This window comes from Paramisgurnus dabryanus, chromosome 8 (genome assembly GCF_030506205.2).
Source record: "Paramisgurnus dabryanus chromosome 8, PD_genome_1.1, whole genome shotgun sequence".
Taxonomy (NCBI): Eukaryota; Metazoa; Chordata; class Actinopteri; order Cypriniformes; family Cobitidae; genus Paramisgurnus; species Paramisgurnus dabryanus.
The window spans coordinates 2,071,271-2,088,937 of record NC_133344.1 but is presented as its reverse complement, the minus strand read 5'-3'; the positions used below and the strand labels follow the sequence as shown (position 1 = coordinate 2,088,937).

The following is a 17,667-nucleotide window of genomic DNA, read 5'->3' as shown; positions in this document are numbered from 1 at the left end:
CGGTCTGCCACGACATGGTTTCAAAAATAATATAAACAGCAGTCTTTTCTTTAAAAACAAAATTGTGAATTTTTTGTTAAACTTATGATATATAAATAACAGTTAAACAAAGAATAAATAAATATGCAGCAAATTTAAACACTTCAAAAGAAAAGCGACAGCATTACCATCAAATGAACTCATTCCAGCTAGCCATTTTTGGAAAAGTTGCCTGCCAGCATTTTTTTTTTTTGTGATTTTCAGAAAAGTTTTACAAAACACCTACCAGGAAATTGTTGTTCTAAAAATATATAAACAAACAAATATATCAAATGAAAAAACACAACCTCTGCTTTCAAACAAACAAACGAAAACGTTTCATCATATCTATATTTTTACTCTGCTTATAAACTCTTAAATATGGGTATTTTTCTTAAATGTATTTTTTAAGCAAAAGCTGAAATAATTGAATTTTTGTGAAGGAATTTTGTTAGAGATCAGATTCAGAACTATTATCAAAACATGCACTTAGTGTAAAATTAATAAATAATTTTTGCTTTAGTTTTTTTATAAATTGGGTAAAAGCTCCAAAAAAAACTAACCAGGAACACGTTTTTTTATACAAATGTTTTCTCATAATTGACGAGATAACTCGTCAATGGTGGGGTAAGTTAATATAATTTTTCTTAAAAAAAAAACATTTAAATAGATTTGATAAGTGTAGGATATATTTTTAATTAGATAAAAATGAATAAATAAATGTACTGCAAATTAAAACACTTTAAAGGGAAATATCAGTGGCAATACACATGCTGATGGCTTTACAGAGGTCAAAACACAACATAAATATGTCCTATATATTACATTAAAACAAGTAAATAAATATACTGCAGCAAATTGAAACACTTAAAGGAGAAAAATCTATGGAAAAAATTTGGGCAACTGTTTTAAAATCTAATGAAAACTGTAGTCCAAACTCAAACAAACTAAGTATCATCTATGCATTAACAGCGCATAAATAAAATATAAAGCAGAAAACTAAAACACTACAATAAAAACGGTTATTTACCCTGCGTGACTTTGTCTTATAACAGCCTACTATAAGAAAGGAACCCGAGTTTGTCCGCATTGTCAGGATAAACTGAGCTCTGTCTCCTGCTCGCAGTGAAGCTGATGTACGCGTCTTACGAACATCCGATCTGATCCGCGCTTGAGGAGATTGAGATGCAGGTGTTTGGCAGATCTAGCAGGCTTCTAGCGTTCCTCACGAGCAATAGGCAAACAACACACACAAACCCACTATCCCTGTATAACTTATGATTTACTACATGTTTGTGTATCGTTTACATTATATGCGCTTAAGAAATCACAGACATTTGATGCATCTTTACTTACCGCCTGCGACTCATGACCTGGCTGGGACCGCCCCATTTCAACAAAATCCAGCGTTAAACAATCACGCACGCAAAACTCCAATGCTGTCCCTTTTAAACAAACTATATCCATTGTTTCTATAAGGCTGGATACGTTACGTGTACCCATGTTCGAAAAAACTTTCTGGACCTTGTAGGAAAGAGGAGGTGTGAGTTTGACCCAGAAATACTTCTGACACTTTGCATTTGTTTGTTTGCATTTGAGGATTACAACTCTTTAACTGTGTTAATAAGTCAGCCTCCCCTTAAATGTGAATTCAATGACAGACACTATTGCACATAAAGTCATAACACATTCTTATGATAGCTTGAACCTTGAAACAAGCAGAAACATGATTTCTCTATCTCTTGTTTACTTTATGTATTTTTAGAGTCTTAATCTGTAAAATGCTTTTCCTTTTTTACCAGTTTACTCTCACGCTAAGAATTTTTTTCTTATGAAGGACGTTTAGTTGTCTTAGTAACCTCTCATTAAATATATAGTGAAGAAAATCGTTTCATCCTGGCATAATGTAACCAAACTTATTCTAAAATCTGTTTTCTAGCTGGAGCGTATTACCCCGCCCAGCCCCAGTTCACGCCCCCTGTTGCCCCTACATCTGTTATCATGAACCCCGCCCCCCAGCAGCAACAGGCCCCGCCTCCTCCACAGCAGCAAGCCCCGATTAAACGGGAACGCAAGCAGGTAAGATATTAAATTTATCATAGGCATCAAGAGTGTTTAATGTGCCTGTAATCTCTGTACATTTACATTGTTTTCTTCAGTTTTTTGTGGTTATGTTTAAAGTCGGGAGGGTTGCTGTATGTTCACGCTCTTTGTGCTTTAAAGGTAGGGTAACACATTTTGAAAAATGCTAACGGTAGCCGCCTAGCAATGAAATCCCGATCCCACCCTCAAGTCAAATCGCCATCCAAAGTCACGCCTCTTTCAACCACATGAACACGCACAGATCAGACGGTCACGTCTCATGTCTCATTCACCAGTGAGAAAACTTTGCAGTACAAAGTGAATAACATTTCCAAAATAACCAACATAAACAACTGGTTTACATCAGAATTAGTTTAAGCACACGTTCGGTTGTGTAGACGTAGTAACTATATCGTTATGCTAATCCGTAAACGAACACAAATTTCATAAGCAACACAATGTTTCATCAAAGTAGAATATCTGAATCCATCTCAATACAAACATATCGCGTACCTACCTTACCAAAATAAACAGTGCAACGACCCTTTCAGACCCTTTGCCTCCTGTAGCTGTTTGCATCTCACGGTAAAGCAGTAAAGTTACCGATGTTAATTTGGGTTTTTGCTCTTGCTGATCCAGGCAGTTTTTGCTGTTGGTGTTATAAAAGATGCCTTTAGTTTTGTGGCTCCTGTGTAGGTTGTCAATTCAGCAGAAAAGTTTGCTGTTCTCGCTGTTTACAGGAGGTGAGCGCACGTGAACGCGCCGATGACGTATGGTGTCTGCGTGGACTCGCTGCGCGGTGGGAATTCAAATTACGCTTACGTATGAGGGACAAAAAAGGAAACCTCCGTTCGGACCGAAATCTATGATTTGTTGAACATTTTTTGGTCCTACGCCTTTCACAGATGACATAAATTTCTACAAATACCTTTAAACAACTTAACACAGTGATTGCTATCAGGATGTGAGGAGACTTTTAACCGGCATAACTAAAAATGTTTCAGGATCAAATCTGTTACCCTACCTTTAAATAGATTTGTAATTGTTAGACATGTGCAGGTAATGCACTAGAGATACTTTGATTTCAAAACACAGTGAATAGTTAAAAGTACCTGAGAATCTAAGTTGTTTTCTGCTTTTAAGAAAGCACACTGACCTTCTTTACCATCATTTTACAGTTTTTTAGGTTAAAATGCCAGCCCAGAAAATTAAATATTTCTAGTATAACCATTGGACTGTGCTTGCCATGCCATGAATTGTTTGACTTGCCGTGGTTGTTTTGATTTCATCTTTTATCACCTTGTTTCTGATTGGGTATCGTTCCGTTCTACATGAAAATCTACATCATGTTTGTCCTGGGTTTTCTAATCGTGAATATTTGCGATTAGGGCGGTCACGATTATGAAATTTGGCTGGCTGTTAATTGCCTAAATAAATTGTGGTGATTATGACAATTAATTGTCTGTTTTATTGCTTTGACATTTACTTCTCATTTCACACATGATCCTAATAAGGTTATATTAGTAGTGGGCCACATGTCTGTAGTGGCTGCCATAAAATCAATTCCTTACAGATTCTTAGGTGTAGCATCCTGCACTTCCCTACATTTGGAATTGCTGTTTTGGAAATGTGTGTTTGACCCGGCAGTTCATACTGCTTATCAATGTTTTGCAGCATTTCTTTAAATATTTTTCCACTGTATTGAATGGCTATGGCTTTACAATTTTGTTTATACAAGCACCGCAGCTCCCCCTTGTGTTTTTTAAAGAGATGTGCAATCATTGCGGTGATCTGAAATCATCATGATGAGGTCAAACAATTGCGATGAGACGATTATTTAATCATTATGACTAGGGATGCTCCGATCATAATCGACCGATAACGGCATTAAATGACACGATCGGCACTCGCTAAATTTGCCGATCTCAAGAGCCGATCTTTCTGTTAACTTTTGTCATCATAGCGTTCCTGATGCGGCTGCAATTAGAGACCATTTTACACAGTGCGAGCATTTTGTAACCCGTTGCTCATGTGTGACGTGCAGATTTGGATCTCTCTCTCTGCCTTTAACTTACAGAGATATGCGTATTTTCTATGTGGACGCGCTCCGGTCCTCAGCGCAATGCGTCTTCACATCCCTATCAAACAGCGTATACAACACATATCTATCGCGGACAATTGCATCCTCATGACGAAAGTTTAATACTTGCATTCGTTTTTAAGTTTTGAAGGTTTAAACTTCCATTTTCCTCAAAGCTGCTCTTTGCGGACACCCACCGCACGCATACACAGCAGCCTGTCATCAGTGCACGTGAAGAGAACGATCTCTCCCACGTCTTAAAGCTACAGTATCCTAATTAATCTCTCAATAAAATTACTCTCTGCTCATCAGTGAAGAACTGTTGTACTTCATACAAATGCGTGTATATTTTATTCATACAGTAAAGACTGTGAATTGTTTTATTTTAATTACTTTTAACAGACATAAACCTTTTTAAAGGCAAATTACATTTCTCGTTGCAAGAAGAAATATTATTGTGCTTATTTATTTGATTCTCTATTAAAACAATAATATACCTAATTTATAGTTAGTTTAATTTCTACAAATGGTTCAAACTCTGCTAGATTATAGATAAAAGATTCCCATTCCACAGCCATTCTGTGATCGGCACTGATCGGCGATCGGCAGATCATGATTTGGTAATCGGTGATCGGCCCGAAAAATGCTGATCGGAGCATATCTAATTATGACAACCCTTTTTGCGATTGGAGCAGCTCTGACATGCTTCTGAGCAGATTCTGTCACTCTTAACACATCACATACAGAAATAAAATCCAATAAGATAATCGATATAACCATGAAGACGATCAGGGCTTTAGCTTAGATTATTGGGGGGGAAGGAGGGAAATAAGGGGGAAAATTGGCCCAAATTCGTCTCGATTATCTTTTGGTGTGTGCTGGGCTTTAGTTTCTGTAATACAATTTAATATAATTTTTATTAAAATTTGTAGCAATAATATATTATAATGCGGTAAATGTCCCAGCAGTTATTGAGATATGAACATTTTATACTGTCACATGCCTATATCTTGGTTTCAATTTAATGGTTGAATGTTGATGTCTCTGAGGGACAATATCAGCACTTGAACACCTGTGATCCGCTTTTTAAAGGAACACGCCCACATTTTGGGAATTTAGCTTATTCACCGTATCCCCTAGAGTTAGATAAGTTCATACATACCTTTCCCATCTCAGTGCGTGCTTTAACTCTGTCTGAAGCAGCCCCCGCTAGCTAGCTTAGCACAAAGACTTGAAGTGAATGGCTCCAGCTAGCAAACTGCTCCCAATAGGTGACAAAATAACACCAACATTTTCCTATTTATGTGTTGTGATTTGTATAGTCACACCGTGTACAAATAACATCATATGAGACACAGACATCTTTCAACTGTATACATACTGGGAACTATATTCTCAGAAGGCGAAGCACTGCTACTTGGGCGGAATGATAGTTCCCAGTATGTATACTGTTAAAAGATGTCTGTGTCTCATATAACCATGTTATTTGTACATTGTGTTACTATACAAATCACAACACATAAATAGGAAAATGTTCGCATTATTTTGTCAATTATTGGGAGCAGTATGCTAACTGGAGCCATTCACTTCCAGTCTTTGTGCTAAGCTAAGCTAGCAGGGGCTGCGTCAGACAGAGTTACAGCACGCACGGAGATGAGAAAGGTATGTATGGACTTATCTAACTCTGGGGAATACTGTCAATAAGCTAAATTCTCAAAATGTGGGCATGTTCCTTTAAATCATGACGTAAGGATACTGTTTCTTGCTCCAAGCCTTTAGTCATTTTAATGGAGGATATTATTTAAACAGCCATTCATTAGCACTATGGGCCCTTATTTTAACGATCTGAAACGCAAGTGCGAAGCGCAACGCGCAAGTGAGTTTGTGGGCGGATCTTGGGCGCTGTTGCTATTTTCCCAGCGGGAGAAATAACTCTTGCGCCGGGCGCAAATCAATAAGGGGTTGGTCTGAAGTAGGTTCATTATTCATAGGTGTGGTTGGGGCGTAACGTCAAATAAACCAATCAGAACGCTATACAACATTCCCTTTAAACGCAAGGGCGCAAGTTCCATGGCGGGTTGCTATTATTATGACGGATTTACCAGGCGTACGCCAGGAGCGGTTTACAGCCGAGGAGACCGACGTTCTTGTAAGAGCAGTCAAAGACAGAGAAGTTGTTTTGTATGGGGATGGGAGAAACCCACCCAAATCAGCGTCGGTTAAACAGGTGTGGGAGGAAATAGCCACAGTCTCATCAGCTGGCATATCGTTGCGCCAAGCACTACAATGATGTCAGGAGATGGGGGAATCCCAAGCTTGCCAGCATAAATCGGGCACGCCGTGTAACAGGAGGAGGATCTGCCTCTACACAGACGCCAGCAGAGGACATCGCTGCGTCCACCCTCACCACTGAAAGGGTTTGGGGGCTTTGAAATCGGACCCAAGAAACGCAAGCAAGGTCCAACCCCAAAGTACTCTTACAAATCAAGTTCATATACATTAAGGTTTCTTATGAAAACATTTTAATTATTATTTATATAAAATAAACGTAATACAGCCACACAACAAAATTATGAAAATATTTTAATCGTTATTTGCATGAGAATTTATGATTTGCAAAAATAACTGTTGCATCTGTGTAGATTAGAAGCAAAGTGTATGCGCGTTGTGCACGCTTATGGTCAAGCATGCGCCCTTAAAATAGCATAATGAACAACACGCAACGCGCCACTGACTTTAAACTTTTTTTTTCTGGTCAGTGGCGCAATTGTTTTTTGAAACTGCAAAATAGCACCAGGGATGGTTTGCGCCGGAACACGCCTCCTTTTTTGCGCTGAACCACCCAGGGAGCGCAAGTTCATTCCCTAGTTTGCTGACGTGCGTCTGTGGAGGGAAAAACCCGCTGTGCGCCGGTGCAAAATACGAATGATACATGCGTCACTGACAAAGTTAATTGCGCTGGGTGCAAGATAGGGCCCTATGTGTTCATATCACACACATTTAACCGATAAATGTAAAACTCAATGTACACTGCAGTCTCCAGGCTCACAGTATCACAGACTGCAATATATTAATAATAATTCATAAAAAATTCATGTCAATGTCTGGTCATCTCGGATTTTGTTATGGAGATAAAAATAAGCATCAGCGTTTATGGAAGTTTCACATTATGATACGTGTGTATATTAGCATTTTTTTGCATAGCTCTTTCCCTATGGCATCTTTGAGTGGTTGAACCCAGAAGCGGTGTGTGACGTCAGACTTAACAGGTTCATTTGTGTGGTGGTGTCCGTAGTCACATGTTTAATCTTGTGCTGAAGTCATGAAAGTTGTCAGATTACTTGCTCAAATAGTTCTGGTGTCATACTGTGTAGGAACAAAACATTAAAGTATTGTGCACTGCACACCAATAGTTTTCAATGGAAGCGCAGCACTTTTAAATACCCCGGCAGCTGGTGTTTTTTTCCCCACGTTGAGCGCCGAAAATTTTTTTTTAACTTTGGATGGCTGAGTGACATTGATAAGCCAAGCGTTTCACCCAATCACAATGGAGGAGGGGCGGGATAAAAATCACAACAACCAACCGACACATTGTTCTACGACTAATAGACAAAACCGAAATATCACAGCAACCAAAGCGCTTGGCTGAAAATGCTGGCAAGTGTTTACAGTTGGCATCTGCCGGCATTTAAAAGCTTTGGTGTGCATGCCCCCTAATGACTCGATGATGTAAGCATATTAGTGCTCTATGATTGGCCTAAACCATTCAAATGAGTTCATTGCATGGGGTTGCAACTAACGGCTATTTTTATAATCGATAAATCTTTTTCTGATTAATCGACTACTCTGATAAAAACATTAACATTTACTCAATTATATTTTTCACTAATTACAGCTAAATAAGGCACTACATTTGGATATTCATGTGTAGAAGTGATTTTGATATTTTAAGCTTTAAATAAGAAAAGGGTTTTGTAGCCTTTAAATGTCAAAATAATAATAATAAACAAAACTAATTGAGTATTGTGCTGGTGAGGAAATTTAGCCACAGATTTAATTAACCCATTTTAATCTTGAGTATTAAAGGTGGGGTGCATGATCTCTGAAAGCCAATGTTGACATTTGAAATCACCTAAACAAACACGCCCCTACCCCAATGGAATCTGAACTTTCTTTTGATAGACCCATCCCACACATACGCAACCCAGGCAATGATGTCGGTTAGTAGACACGCCCCTTACAGATTATTGGCTACAAGTGTGTTTTGGTACTCCTTTATTCGTTATTAACAAAATAAATAATCAATTTTGATAGTGATATACAATAATAAAAACCTGGATTTCCCCTTCACCTACTTACAGATGCTTACTTTGTGATTCATACTGTACTGTTTATGAAACCCAACAAAAAATAAACGAATCCAAATTCAGAACTCCGCTGAATGGCGGAGGACCTGGCAACACAGCCGTTTGGGCAACGCTTCCTTGCTTTTAAACAATCTGGTTTTGCGGTGAGAATAAGCAGCGCCTAAAAAACGTGCAGCTCGCGTTGTATGAATAAATTTCGCCTGACTTTAATTATAAACACAGTTCCCATTGTCTGAATCAGACGCGTGTCCGTGCTGTCTGAATGTGGTGTGGGAGCATTTGACATCACAAACAAATTTCGTTATCAATTTTATCGATTAGTTGTTGCAGCCCTCAGCAGCTTACTACATAACTTTAATAACTTGATTTTGGCCATTTATCAGCTTTAATGTGAGACTGTGGTTATTAATGTGAAAAGGTTTAGTCGTGTTATCAGAAAGATCACAGCTTGATCACATTACTCAAACCTTTGACCAGTAGAGAGTCGTTTCCTCGCCCAGTCTGATTCAAAGAAATGGAAACTGAGGAGAGCGAGAGACACTGCTTGAGAATAGAGAAAGAGAGAGAGATTTTAATTTAAGTTAATCGGAATTGACATTCAGTCGTTTCCCATCACTAATCTACATATCTCATTTCTGCTTCTCAATTTTTATTTTAAAGTAAAACGGAAATTTTCATGACTTTATTCTGTATTGCCAAAGGAAAAAAGAAAATAAAGCAACAAGTGAAGCATATATAGTGCAACATTATTGATCATAAAGTTGTCTTCCTTTACATGCATATCTAATTCATATCTGTTATATAAAGTTTCACTCTCTGTTTCTGAAGAAAGAGTCGAGTCAGTTCAGTTCAGCTCCACGTGGCTCAGCAGCTCCACCCCCCTCACAGTGGTCTGGGTTCAGTTTAGTGGGCAGGACGCATTCCTCTGTACTCGCTCTCTCTCTCTCGCTGTGTGCCGTATGTGTGAGAGAGTTTAAGGGCCGCTGTGTATCCAGGCCGTGTGTGAATGTTCAGCCCAGTTCAGCGAGTCACAGTCAGGCTGGGTTAAAACTTCAGCTCCAGGATGAGACGGGCCTAACCGAACCCGACCTCTCCCGAATGAAAGGGAGGGGGGGCAGGTAGGGAATGTGCTGCCTCGTGTGTATGTGTGTGTGTGTTTGTCAAGGTTTGCTTGATGATGTGTAGTTCATTGCGTAAGACTTTGCAGGACAAACAGTCTCCTTTTTAAAGTTTATATGTGTTTCAAGAGGACATGCGAATGGTTTTCCAGGCGTTCTGTGGCATTTTACATTCTCTACTTTATATGGTACTTGACACTGAGCGGTACGTGTGTGTCTGTTAGAGACATTCGTAGCATATTTCAACTGTTAGCGCACGGGTAAACTTGTTTTAGTGGTGTTGTTGCTCAAATGGTAGAGCATTGCGAATAACGTAGCAGGGAAAACACACATGCTGACAAAATGCAATGTCACTTTCTATATAAAGTTTCTGTTTTTTGTTACTTTTTGTCTGCGTTGTTTCTGGCCATGTGCTGGTTGTTAATTCTTATCTGTACTTCTGTACTGTGTTGTTAATCTCTCTCTTTGTCTTTTATAGATAAGGATTAGAGACCCTAATCAAGGAGGTCGTGACATCACAGAAGAGATCATGTCAGGAGGTCGTGGATCAACACCTACACCACCTCAGGTAGCACACAACACACACCTTTGTAAAGTCACATCTTTGTGAGGTCACTCATAGATGTAATGAGGCAATGCCAACACCCCAACCATCACAACTAAGTGTGATTCCTAATTCTAACCCTAAACCCAAGTCTTAACCCTTAAACAGGCCCTTAAAGCACATTTTCCACGTTTAAGTGTAATTGGGTCCCCAGTATTTCTATCAACCTAGAAAATGTGAAAATGATAAACCCAGTAACTTAGTTTTGGTAAACTATTCGCTGCAAGCATGTAAAAAAAAAATAGGTGGTTCAGATTTCGCCTGTTTTGTGATGTAGGTAGCAAGTGTTACTGCCATTTAGTGCAGAGAGAAAGAAAGAAAATAATTGACAGCACAATTGAATTTCAATTTTAACAAATCATCATTATGGTGATCAGTGTTTGCATTATCAGCTCATTTTCATTTAAGGGTACACACCCAAAATAAGCACATTTTTGCTCACAACTACAAAGTGGCAATTTTAATATGTTATAATAAATTATCTATGGGGATACCAAAGATTTATTGTGCATCTTAAAAAAAATGACCTCTTTAAAGGGTTTCCAGAAAGTGAGGACCAGCAAAAATTTTCTTAATTTATTCTTTGTCTTCACTCCTCTTTGGTCTCATAAAGCTAAACAAGTACACACACACACACACACACACACACACACCTGTATTCCCACATACCCCCCCCACACACACACTCACACATGTAAACCACACTACAACACACACACACATGTAAACCACACTACAACACACACACACACATGTAAACCACACGACAACACACACACACGTAAACACACATTTGAGGTGACTCAAACAGCTCTGATGGGACTGACTGTCTAACTGTTTCGGCTGAAGTTGTCTTTCCCATATATGAAGCTCGTTGTCATCTTGATGCCCTTGCTGCTTGTGCCTGCATCAAAAATGCTGCATTCCTTCTTCTGTGCACTGCATTCAGTTTGGCAATTTCAAGCTGCAATGCTAATAAATAAACAACTTGCCCCAATGTTCCTACATGCAGTCCTTGCCTCGTTTTGTTTCCTGTTGGTTACTAGCTTACCAATACCACCATCATTTGCTTTAACAACTTGATGCACCTAATTCACATTTTTGCTTTTTCTTTTTTTTTCAAATTTTGTAAAGATTAGCTTGATGAAAACCCAGCTATAGAAATGTTATATATTTTTTTTCAGCAACTGCTGTCTGCCTCTGATGTCGGGATCAACACGCACCCCAATGGTGATAACGCCATACCTGCAGTCACCAGAGCAGAGTTTCCCATCCCTCCAGGTGAAAGCCCTGTACCTGATGCTCCGCCCACTCCCCCTCCAACCAGTCCTATAGGCGATACGGTGGATGCTCCGCCCTCCATGCCTGCAGACGATATCGACATGACAGAAGTGGAACGACAAGACCAGTTTTTAGCCGTTTCCATCTCCTCCAGTTCTAATGGTGCAAAAGCAACACTCTCTAAAGGTAAAGAGGAGGGGCCAGTGACAGTGACCCTACCTGTCCCCGCTTCCCAAACGGAGACAGCGGTGGAGTCTCCAATAGTTCAGCCAGAAGAGCTACAGCTTTACAATGGTATGACAATGGTGGAAGCAGCCCTCGCTCGCAGCACCTACAGAGACGTTAGTCCTATTGCCGAGCCTGAGATCACTAAACAAGCTCCGCCTGTTACCATGGAAATGCCTGTTAGGACTGTCAAAGCAACACCTGTTGTTAAGGATATCCCTTCTCAGGTTGTCAATGAGACTTCCATTACGGTTGCTAAGGAAGTGCCAGCTCCTATTGTTAAGGAGCCTATTCCTTCGGTTGTCAAGGAGACCCCTGCTCCTGTTATAAAGGAGACTCCGGCTCCTGTTGTCGTCAAGGAAACCGCTCCAATGGTTGCCAAAGAAATGCCTATACCAGATAATAAAGAAGCATCTCAGAAGGTTACCCAGGATACAGAAACCCTGGTTCTAGGTGCAAAACAAACCTTGAAAAGTGTTGTTAGCAAGCCGCCTCCACCTGTTGCCAAGGAAACACCACAGCTCGCTGTCAAGGAAACACCACAGCTCGCTGTCAAGGAGACGCAACAGCTCGCTGTCAAGGAAACGCCACAGCTTGCTGTCAAGGAAACACCACAGCTCGCTGTCAAGGAGACGCAAAACCTCGCTGTCAAGGAGACGCAAAACCTCGCTGTCAAGGAGACGCAAAACCTCGCTGTCAAGGAGACGCAACAACATGCTGTCAAGGAGACGCAACAGCTCGCTGTCAAGGAGACGCCACAACTCGCTGTCAAGGAGACGCCACAGCTCGCTGTCAAGGAGATGCCACAGCTCGCTCTCAAAGAAACACCTCAACTGGCTGTGAAAGAAACGCCCCAGCCCGTGGTCAAGGAAACGCCCCAGCCCGTGGTCAAGGAAACGCCCCAGCCCGTGGTCAAGGAAACGCCCCAGCCCGTGGTCAAGGAAACGCCCCAGCCCGTGGTCAAGGAAACGCCCCAGCCCGTGGTCAAGGAAGCGCCCCAGCCCGTGGTCAAGGAAGCGCCCCAGCCCGTGGTCAAGGAAGCGCCCCAGCCCGTGGTCAAGGATGCGCCCCAGCCCGTGGTCAAGGATGCGCCCCAGCCCGTGGTCAAGGAAGCTCCCCAGCCCGTGGTCAAGGAAGCGCCCCAGCCCGTGGTCAAGGAAGCACCTCAGCCAGTTGCAAAGGAACCATGTCTCCCATCTGAGGTTGTTGTGGATTCAAAGACCAAGCCTCCTCCAACTGAAGAGCGTGAAGATGTTCCCGTTCCTCAGGCTGTTCCCTCTGAGAGTTCTATGACAGGTATGTCTAATAAGGCCCAAAAACACACACTAAACATACACACTTCTAGCAACACAAGAATGCAATTTATAACATAACACAAGTACACGTTATGTTCTCAGCATTAATTTTGCTTGTGATGGTCTGGTACGATGTAAAAATGCTTGTTTGCTGTATGATTTTTAGTTTGCATGTGTGTTCATACTTGTTTATTTGCAGCAATCTCTGCTCAAAAGAGAAAGAGAAAAATGAAAGAGTTCAACAACAAAGAAACTGGCGATCTTCTTGACGCTTTTAAAGAGGTGAGCAAATGTAAAGGCATTACAGCAGGGGTTTTCAAACATTTTTGTCAGCTGAAACTCTTAGATTTTAAGTAAATAATTTAATTATTTTTCATAAGTTTTTATGAGTAGTATTTTTGCGTGATCCTCATTTTGCATGATTCTCATTTTTGTAGTAATATCTTTTTTTTAAATGTTTTTATTAAGCTTTTTATTTTTAATAAAATGAATAATGGGAGAGAGATTTTTGCATATATTTAAATTTACTTATTTATTTGGAATGAACTTGCGTAATTGGTTTTCATCAACTCACGAACCCCCTGCAATTCCCCTTGTGAACCACCAGGGGTTTACGAACCCCTGCTTTACAGTATATTACAATTTCTGACGTTAAACGTTAAGTACTTTTTTGCACATTACTTTCAGATATTTTTTTCAGTCCAAATATAAAAAAGTAGGGGAATAAACATTTTCACTGATGCACATCAAGTTCACTTGACATTAAGTAACTCGGTCAACCTTGGATGTGATTTCAGTGACCTGTCAAGCTTACTGACTAGTTCTTTAATCCTTGTTAGTGCTTGATTTCGAGGAGAAAGCTGTGATCCATGACTATATAGGACTTAAGAATAATATTAATAATAAATATTGGTTTTATAGGTTTAATCAGAACAGTTGTGTCAGAAATTTTCGTGTAAAGTCGTGGTGTATTCAATGTCTTTTGAAAGCCTCCACCCCCTGAGCCAGAGGCCACACCCCCAGTGAAGGCGGAGCCAGAGAATATTCCTCCAGTTGCCCTGCCCCCTGCCGAAGAAGTGGACGAGACTTGGGAGGAGAAAGAAGATAAACTCGATGCTGAAAACATCAGACCACAAAGCCCGGCCACGCCCACCGAACAAAAGTACCAGTATAAAGAAGGTAAATGCTGGATAAATCACAGTATTTTAATATAGTTGTAAAGCTTCTGTGCTGAGTTAATATAAATAATTTTTTTATTGTATTTGTGTTATCAGGATTTTTTCTAAGATGATAATGGCACTTACAACTAGGGCTGCAACTAACGATTATTTTAATAATCGATTAATCGGTCGATTATTTTCCTGATAATCAACTAATCGGATAAAAATCTAAATATCTTTTTACCTATATTTTTCACTTTTATAGCTAAATAAAAGCCTAAATTGAAGTTAATATGAATACAAATATTTGAATATCAGAAATTAGACATTTCTTAACTTAAAAATCAGAATGGTTGCCAAATCCTTACCATGAACATAGCTTTATATACACGTTTATAAAATATTGTGCCCCTATAATCTAATATATATATATATATATATATATATATATATATATATATATATATATATATATATATATATATATATATATATATATATATATATATATATATATATATATATATATATATATATATATAATAATTTCCTCTTAACCAGACTACATTTCTAGATCATAATAGTTGTTACACACCTTTTTGCCACATTGGTCAGTGAATAATATTGTAAATAATGTTATTGTTTCCTGCAGAGCAATGGAAACCGATTAACCCTGAGGAGAAGAAGAAATATGACAGAGAGTTTTTGCTTGGCTTTCAGTTTATCAGTGCTAGCATGCACAAGCCGGAGGGTTTGCCACAAATCAGTGATGTTGTTCTGGACAAGGTAACTAAAGCTCTCATGCATATATATGTATATGTGTATATATAACATACATACATACATACATACATACATACATACATACATACATATATAGATATATGCTTTATATATCTTTCTTTCTTTTTCTGTAGGCCAATAAAACTCCTCTGAGGCAGTTAGATCCCAGTCGTTTGCCTGGAATGAATTGTGGTCCAGATTTCACTCCATCATTCGCCAACCTCGGTCGTCCATCAGGTGGAGGACGTGGCCCGGTAACTGATATACTATGAGCAGGCAACACATTAAGGAAGAAAAGTAGTTTCAGTTTTATGTTGTTGATCTCTCTCTGTCTGTTTAGCCTTCAGGTCTGAGCGGTCCCCGGCGTTCAGGTCAAGGCCCACGTGGGAAAGAGCCTCGTAAGATCATCGCCAGCGTGTCTCTGACTGAGCACGTGCAGCTGAATAAAGCAGAGAAGGCGTGGAAGCCATCAGTAAAGCTCGGGCGAGCGGAAGAAGACGACGCGGAGGCCGCAAAGACACAGGAGCTGTTCAAACGCGTACGCAGCGTTTTAAACAAACTGACACCGCAGATGTTTCAGCAGCTGATGAAGCAGGTGACCGAACTTTCCATCGACACGGAGGAACGACTGAAGGGAGTCATCGATCTGATTTTTGAGAAGGCCATCTCTGAACCTAACTTCTCCGTCGCGTATGCCAACATGTGCCGCTGCCTGATGGGGGTCAGTGTTTGTTTGTCTGTTTTGTGTTTTGATAATTAAGCTCCAGTGAAGATCACAATACTGTGCCGTGTGAGCGTATCAGTGTTTGTGTCTCATTATCTTCTCTTTCTACAGCTGAAGGTTCCCACAACGGATAAACCAGGAGTGACAGTGAATTTCAGGAAGTTGTTACTGAATCGCTGTCAGAAAGAGTTTGAGAAGGACAAAGATGATGATGAAATTTTTGAGAAGAAACAGAAAGATCTGGATGCTGCCACGACAGTATGTACAAACCACACATACTTGTATATTCCTACTGTGATTTAGAAGACAGTTATACATATTTTATTGGAAGGATTGTATGCGAGTGTGTAAAATGCAAAATAATATTTTTTTGAGATCATAACTGCACTCACAACTAGGGCTGCAACTAACAATTATTTTCATAATCGATTAACCGGACAATAATAGATCAGATTAATCGACTAATCGATTATATTATAATCATAATTTCTACTCATTTATATTTTTCACTTATTAGAGCTAAATACAACCCTAAATTGAAAGTATTCACGTGTAGAAGTCTACTTTTTAAAGTGGAAAAGCCACACATTGAGTTTTTTAATTGCTTTAATTTTGATATTTCACGCATTAAATAAAAAGGTTTGTGCAGGTAAATGATTGTTTGCGTGTGTTCAGGATTGTGTAAAATACTAAACAATATTTTTTCTTAATTGATAACTGCACTCACAACTGGGGCTGCAACTAACGATTTTTTTCTAAATCGATTAATCTGACATTTTTTTATTAATCAACTTATCGGATAAAAATCAAAATATCTACTCAATTATATATTTTTTTACTTTTTAGAGCTAAATAAATGATGATAACAGCACTCAAGGATGCAACTAACGATTATTTTTATAATCGATTAATCAGACAATTATTTTTCTGATTGACTAATCGGATTTAAATCTAAATATCTACTCCCTAAATATCTAATTATATTTGCACTTATTATAGCTAAATAAAACCCCAAATTAGAGTATTAATTTGTAGATGTGTACTTTAAAAAAATGCAAAGTAACACATTAAGTTTTATCTTTTTAGTTTGTATGTTTTATGCCTTAAATAAAAAATTTGCAACTTTTTAAAGTGGATGCTTAGTTTGAGGTTTATTACTATTAAATTTCATTAATACTCAACAACAAAACAAAGATAAACTCATTTATATTTACAGGAAGTAATCTTTATTCACCTGCTTTTTTGCACTTCTGTCTCTGTCATTGTCCTGTCAATCATTAACTAATTTCATAATCAATCATCATCGATTAGTTGTTGCAGTCCTTCTCACAACTAAATCTGCATATACTGAGATCACAAAAAAGCAGTTAAGGCAGAGCGCAGTAATCCATTCTGAACATGTCACATCCTAACGACATAATCGTGTTTGTGACATCACTTCCTGTCTTCTCCCATTCAGGAAGAGGAAAGACAAAGGTTAAAGGAGGAGCTTGAGGAATCCAAAGATAAAGCACGGCGACGGTCGCTAGGCAACATCAAGTTCATCGGCGAGCTTTTTAAGCTGAAGATGTTAACGGAGACCATCATGCACGACTGCATCGTTAAACTGCTGAAGAATCACGACGAGGAGAGTCTGGAGTGTCTCTGCCGACTGCTGTCAACCATTGGAAAAGATCTCGACTTCGAGAAAGCTAAGGTGAGACGCTTCACTTCACATACGGATAAAATATCGAAGCTTTGTGTTTCATGAGCCCTAATGACAGAGTCTCTCTCTTTCTAGCCCCGAATGGATCAATATTTCCATCAGATGGAGAAGATCATCAAAGAGAAGAAAACATCTTCCAGGATTCGCTTTATGTTACAGGACGTGATTGACTTACGACGGGTGAGCAGTCATACAGTTCGCTGCAGGCGTGTTTGTGTGTGCACG

At 39.3% G+C, this 17,667-nt stretch overlaps 1 protein-coding gene across 1 annotated transcript in view; it reads left to right on the top strand.

The window, feature by feature from the left end:
- Positions 1-17,667, top strand: part of LOC135770653 (eukaryotic translation initiation factor 4 gamma 1) — a 40,408-nt gene that overhangs the window by 17,376 nt on the left and 5,365 nt on the right. The window contains 11 exon segments of the mRNA XM_065280336.2: positions 1,958-2,097; positions 10,144-10,233; positions 11,454-13,071; positions 13,270-13,352; positions 14,060-14,249; positions 14,883-15,016; positions 15,148-15,366; positions 15,369-15,734; positions 15,849-15,995; positions 17,197-17,433; positions 17,518-17,622. Coding sequence (XP_065136408.1) covers positions 1,958-2,097; positions 10,144-10,233; positions 11,454-13,071; positions 13,270-13,352; positions 14,060-14,249; positions 14,883-15,016; positions 15,148-15,366; positions 15,369-15,734; positions 15,849-15,995; positions 17,197-17,433; positions 17,518-17,622 — 3,329 coding nt within the window.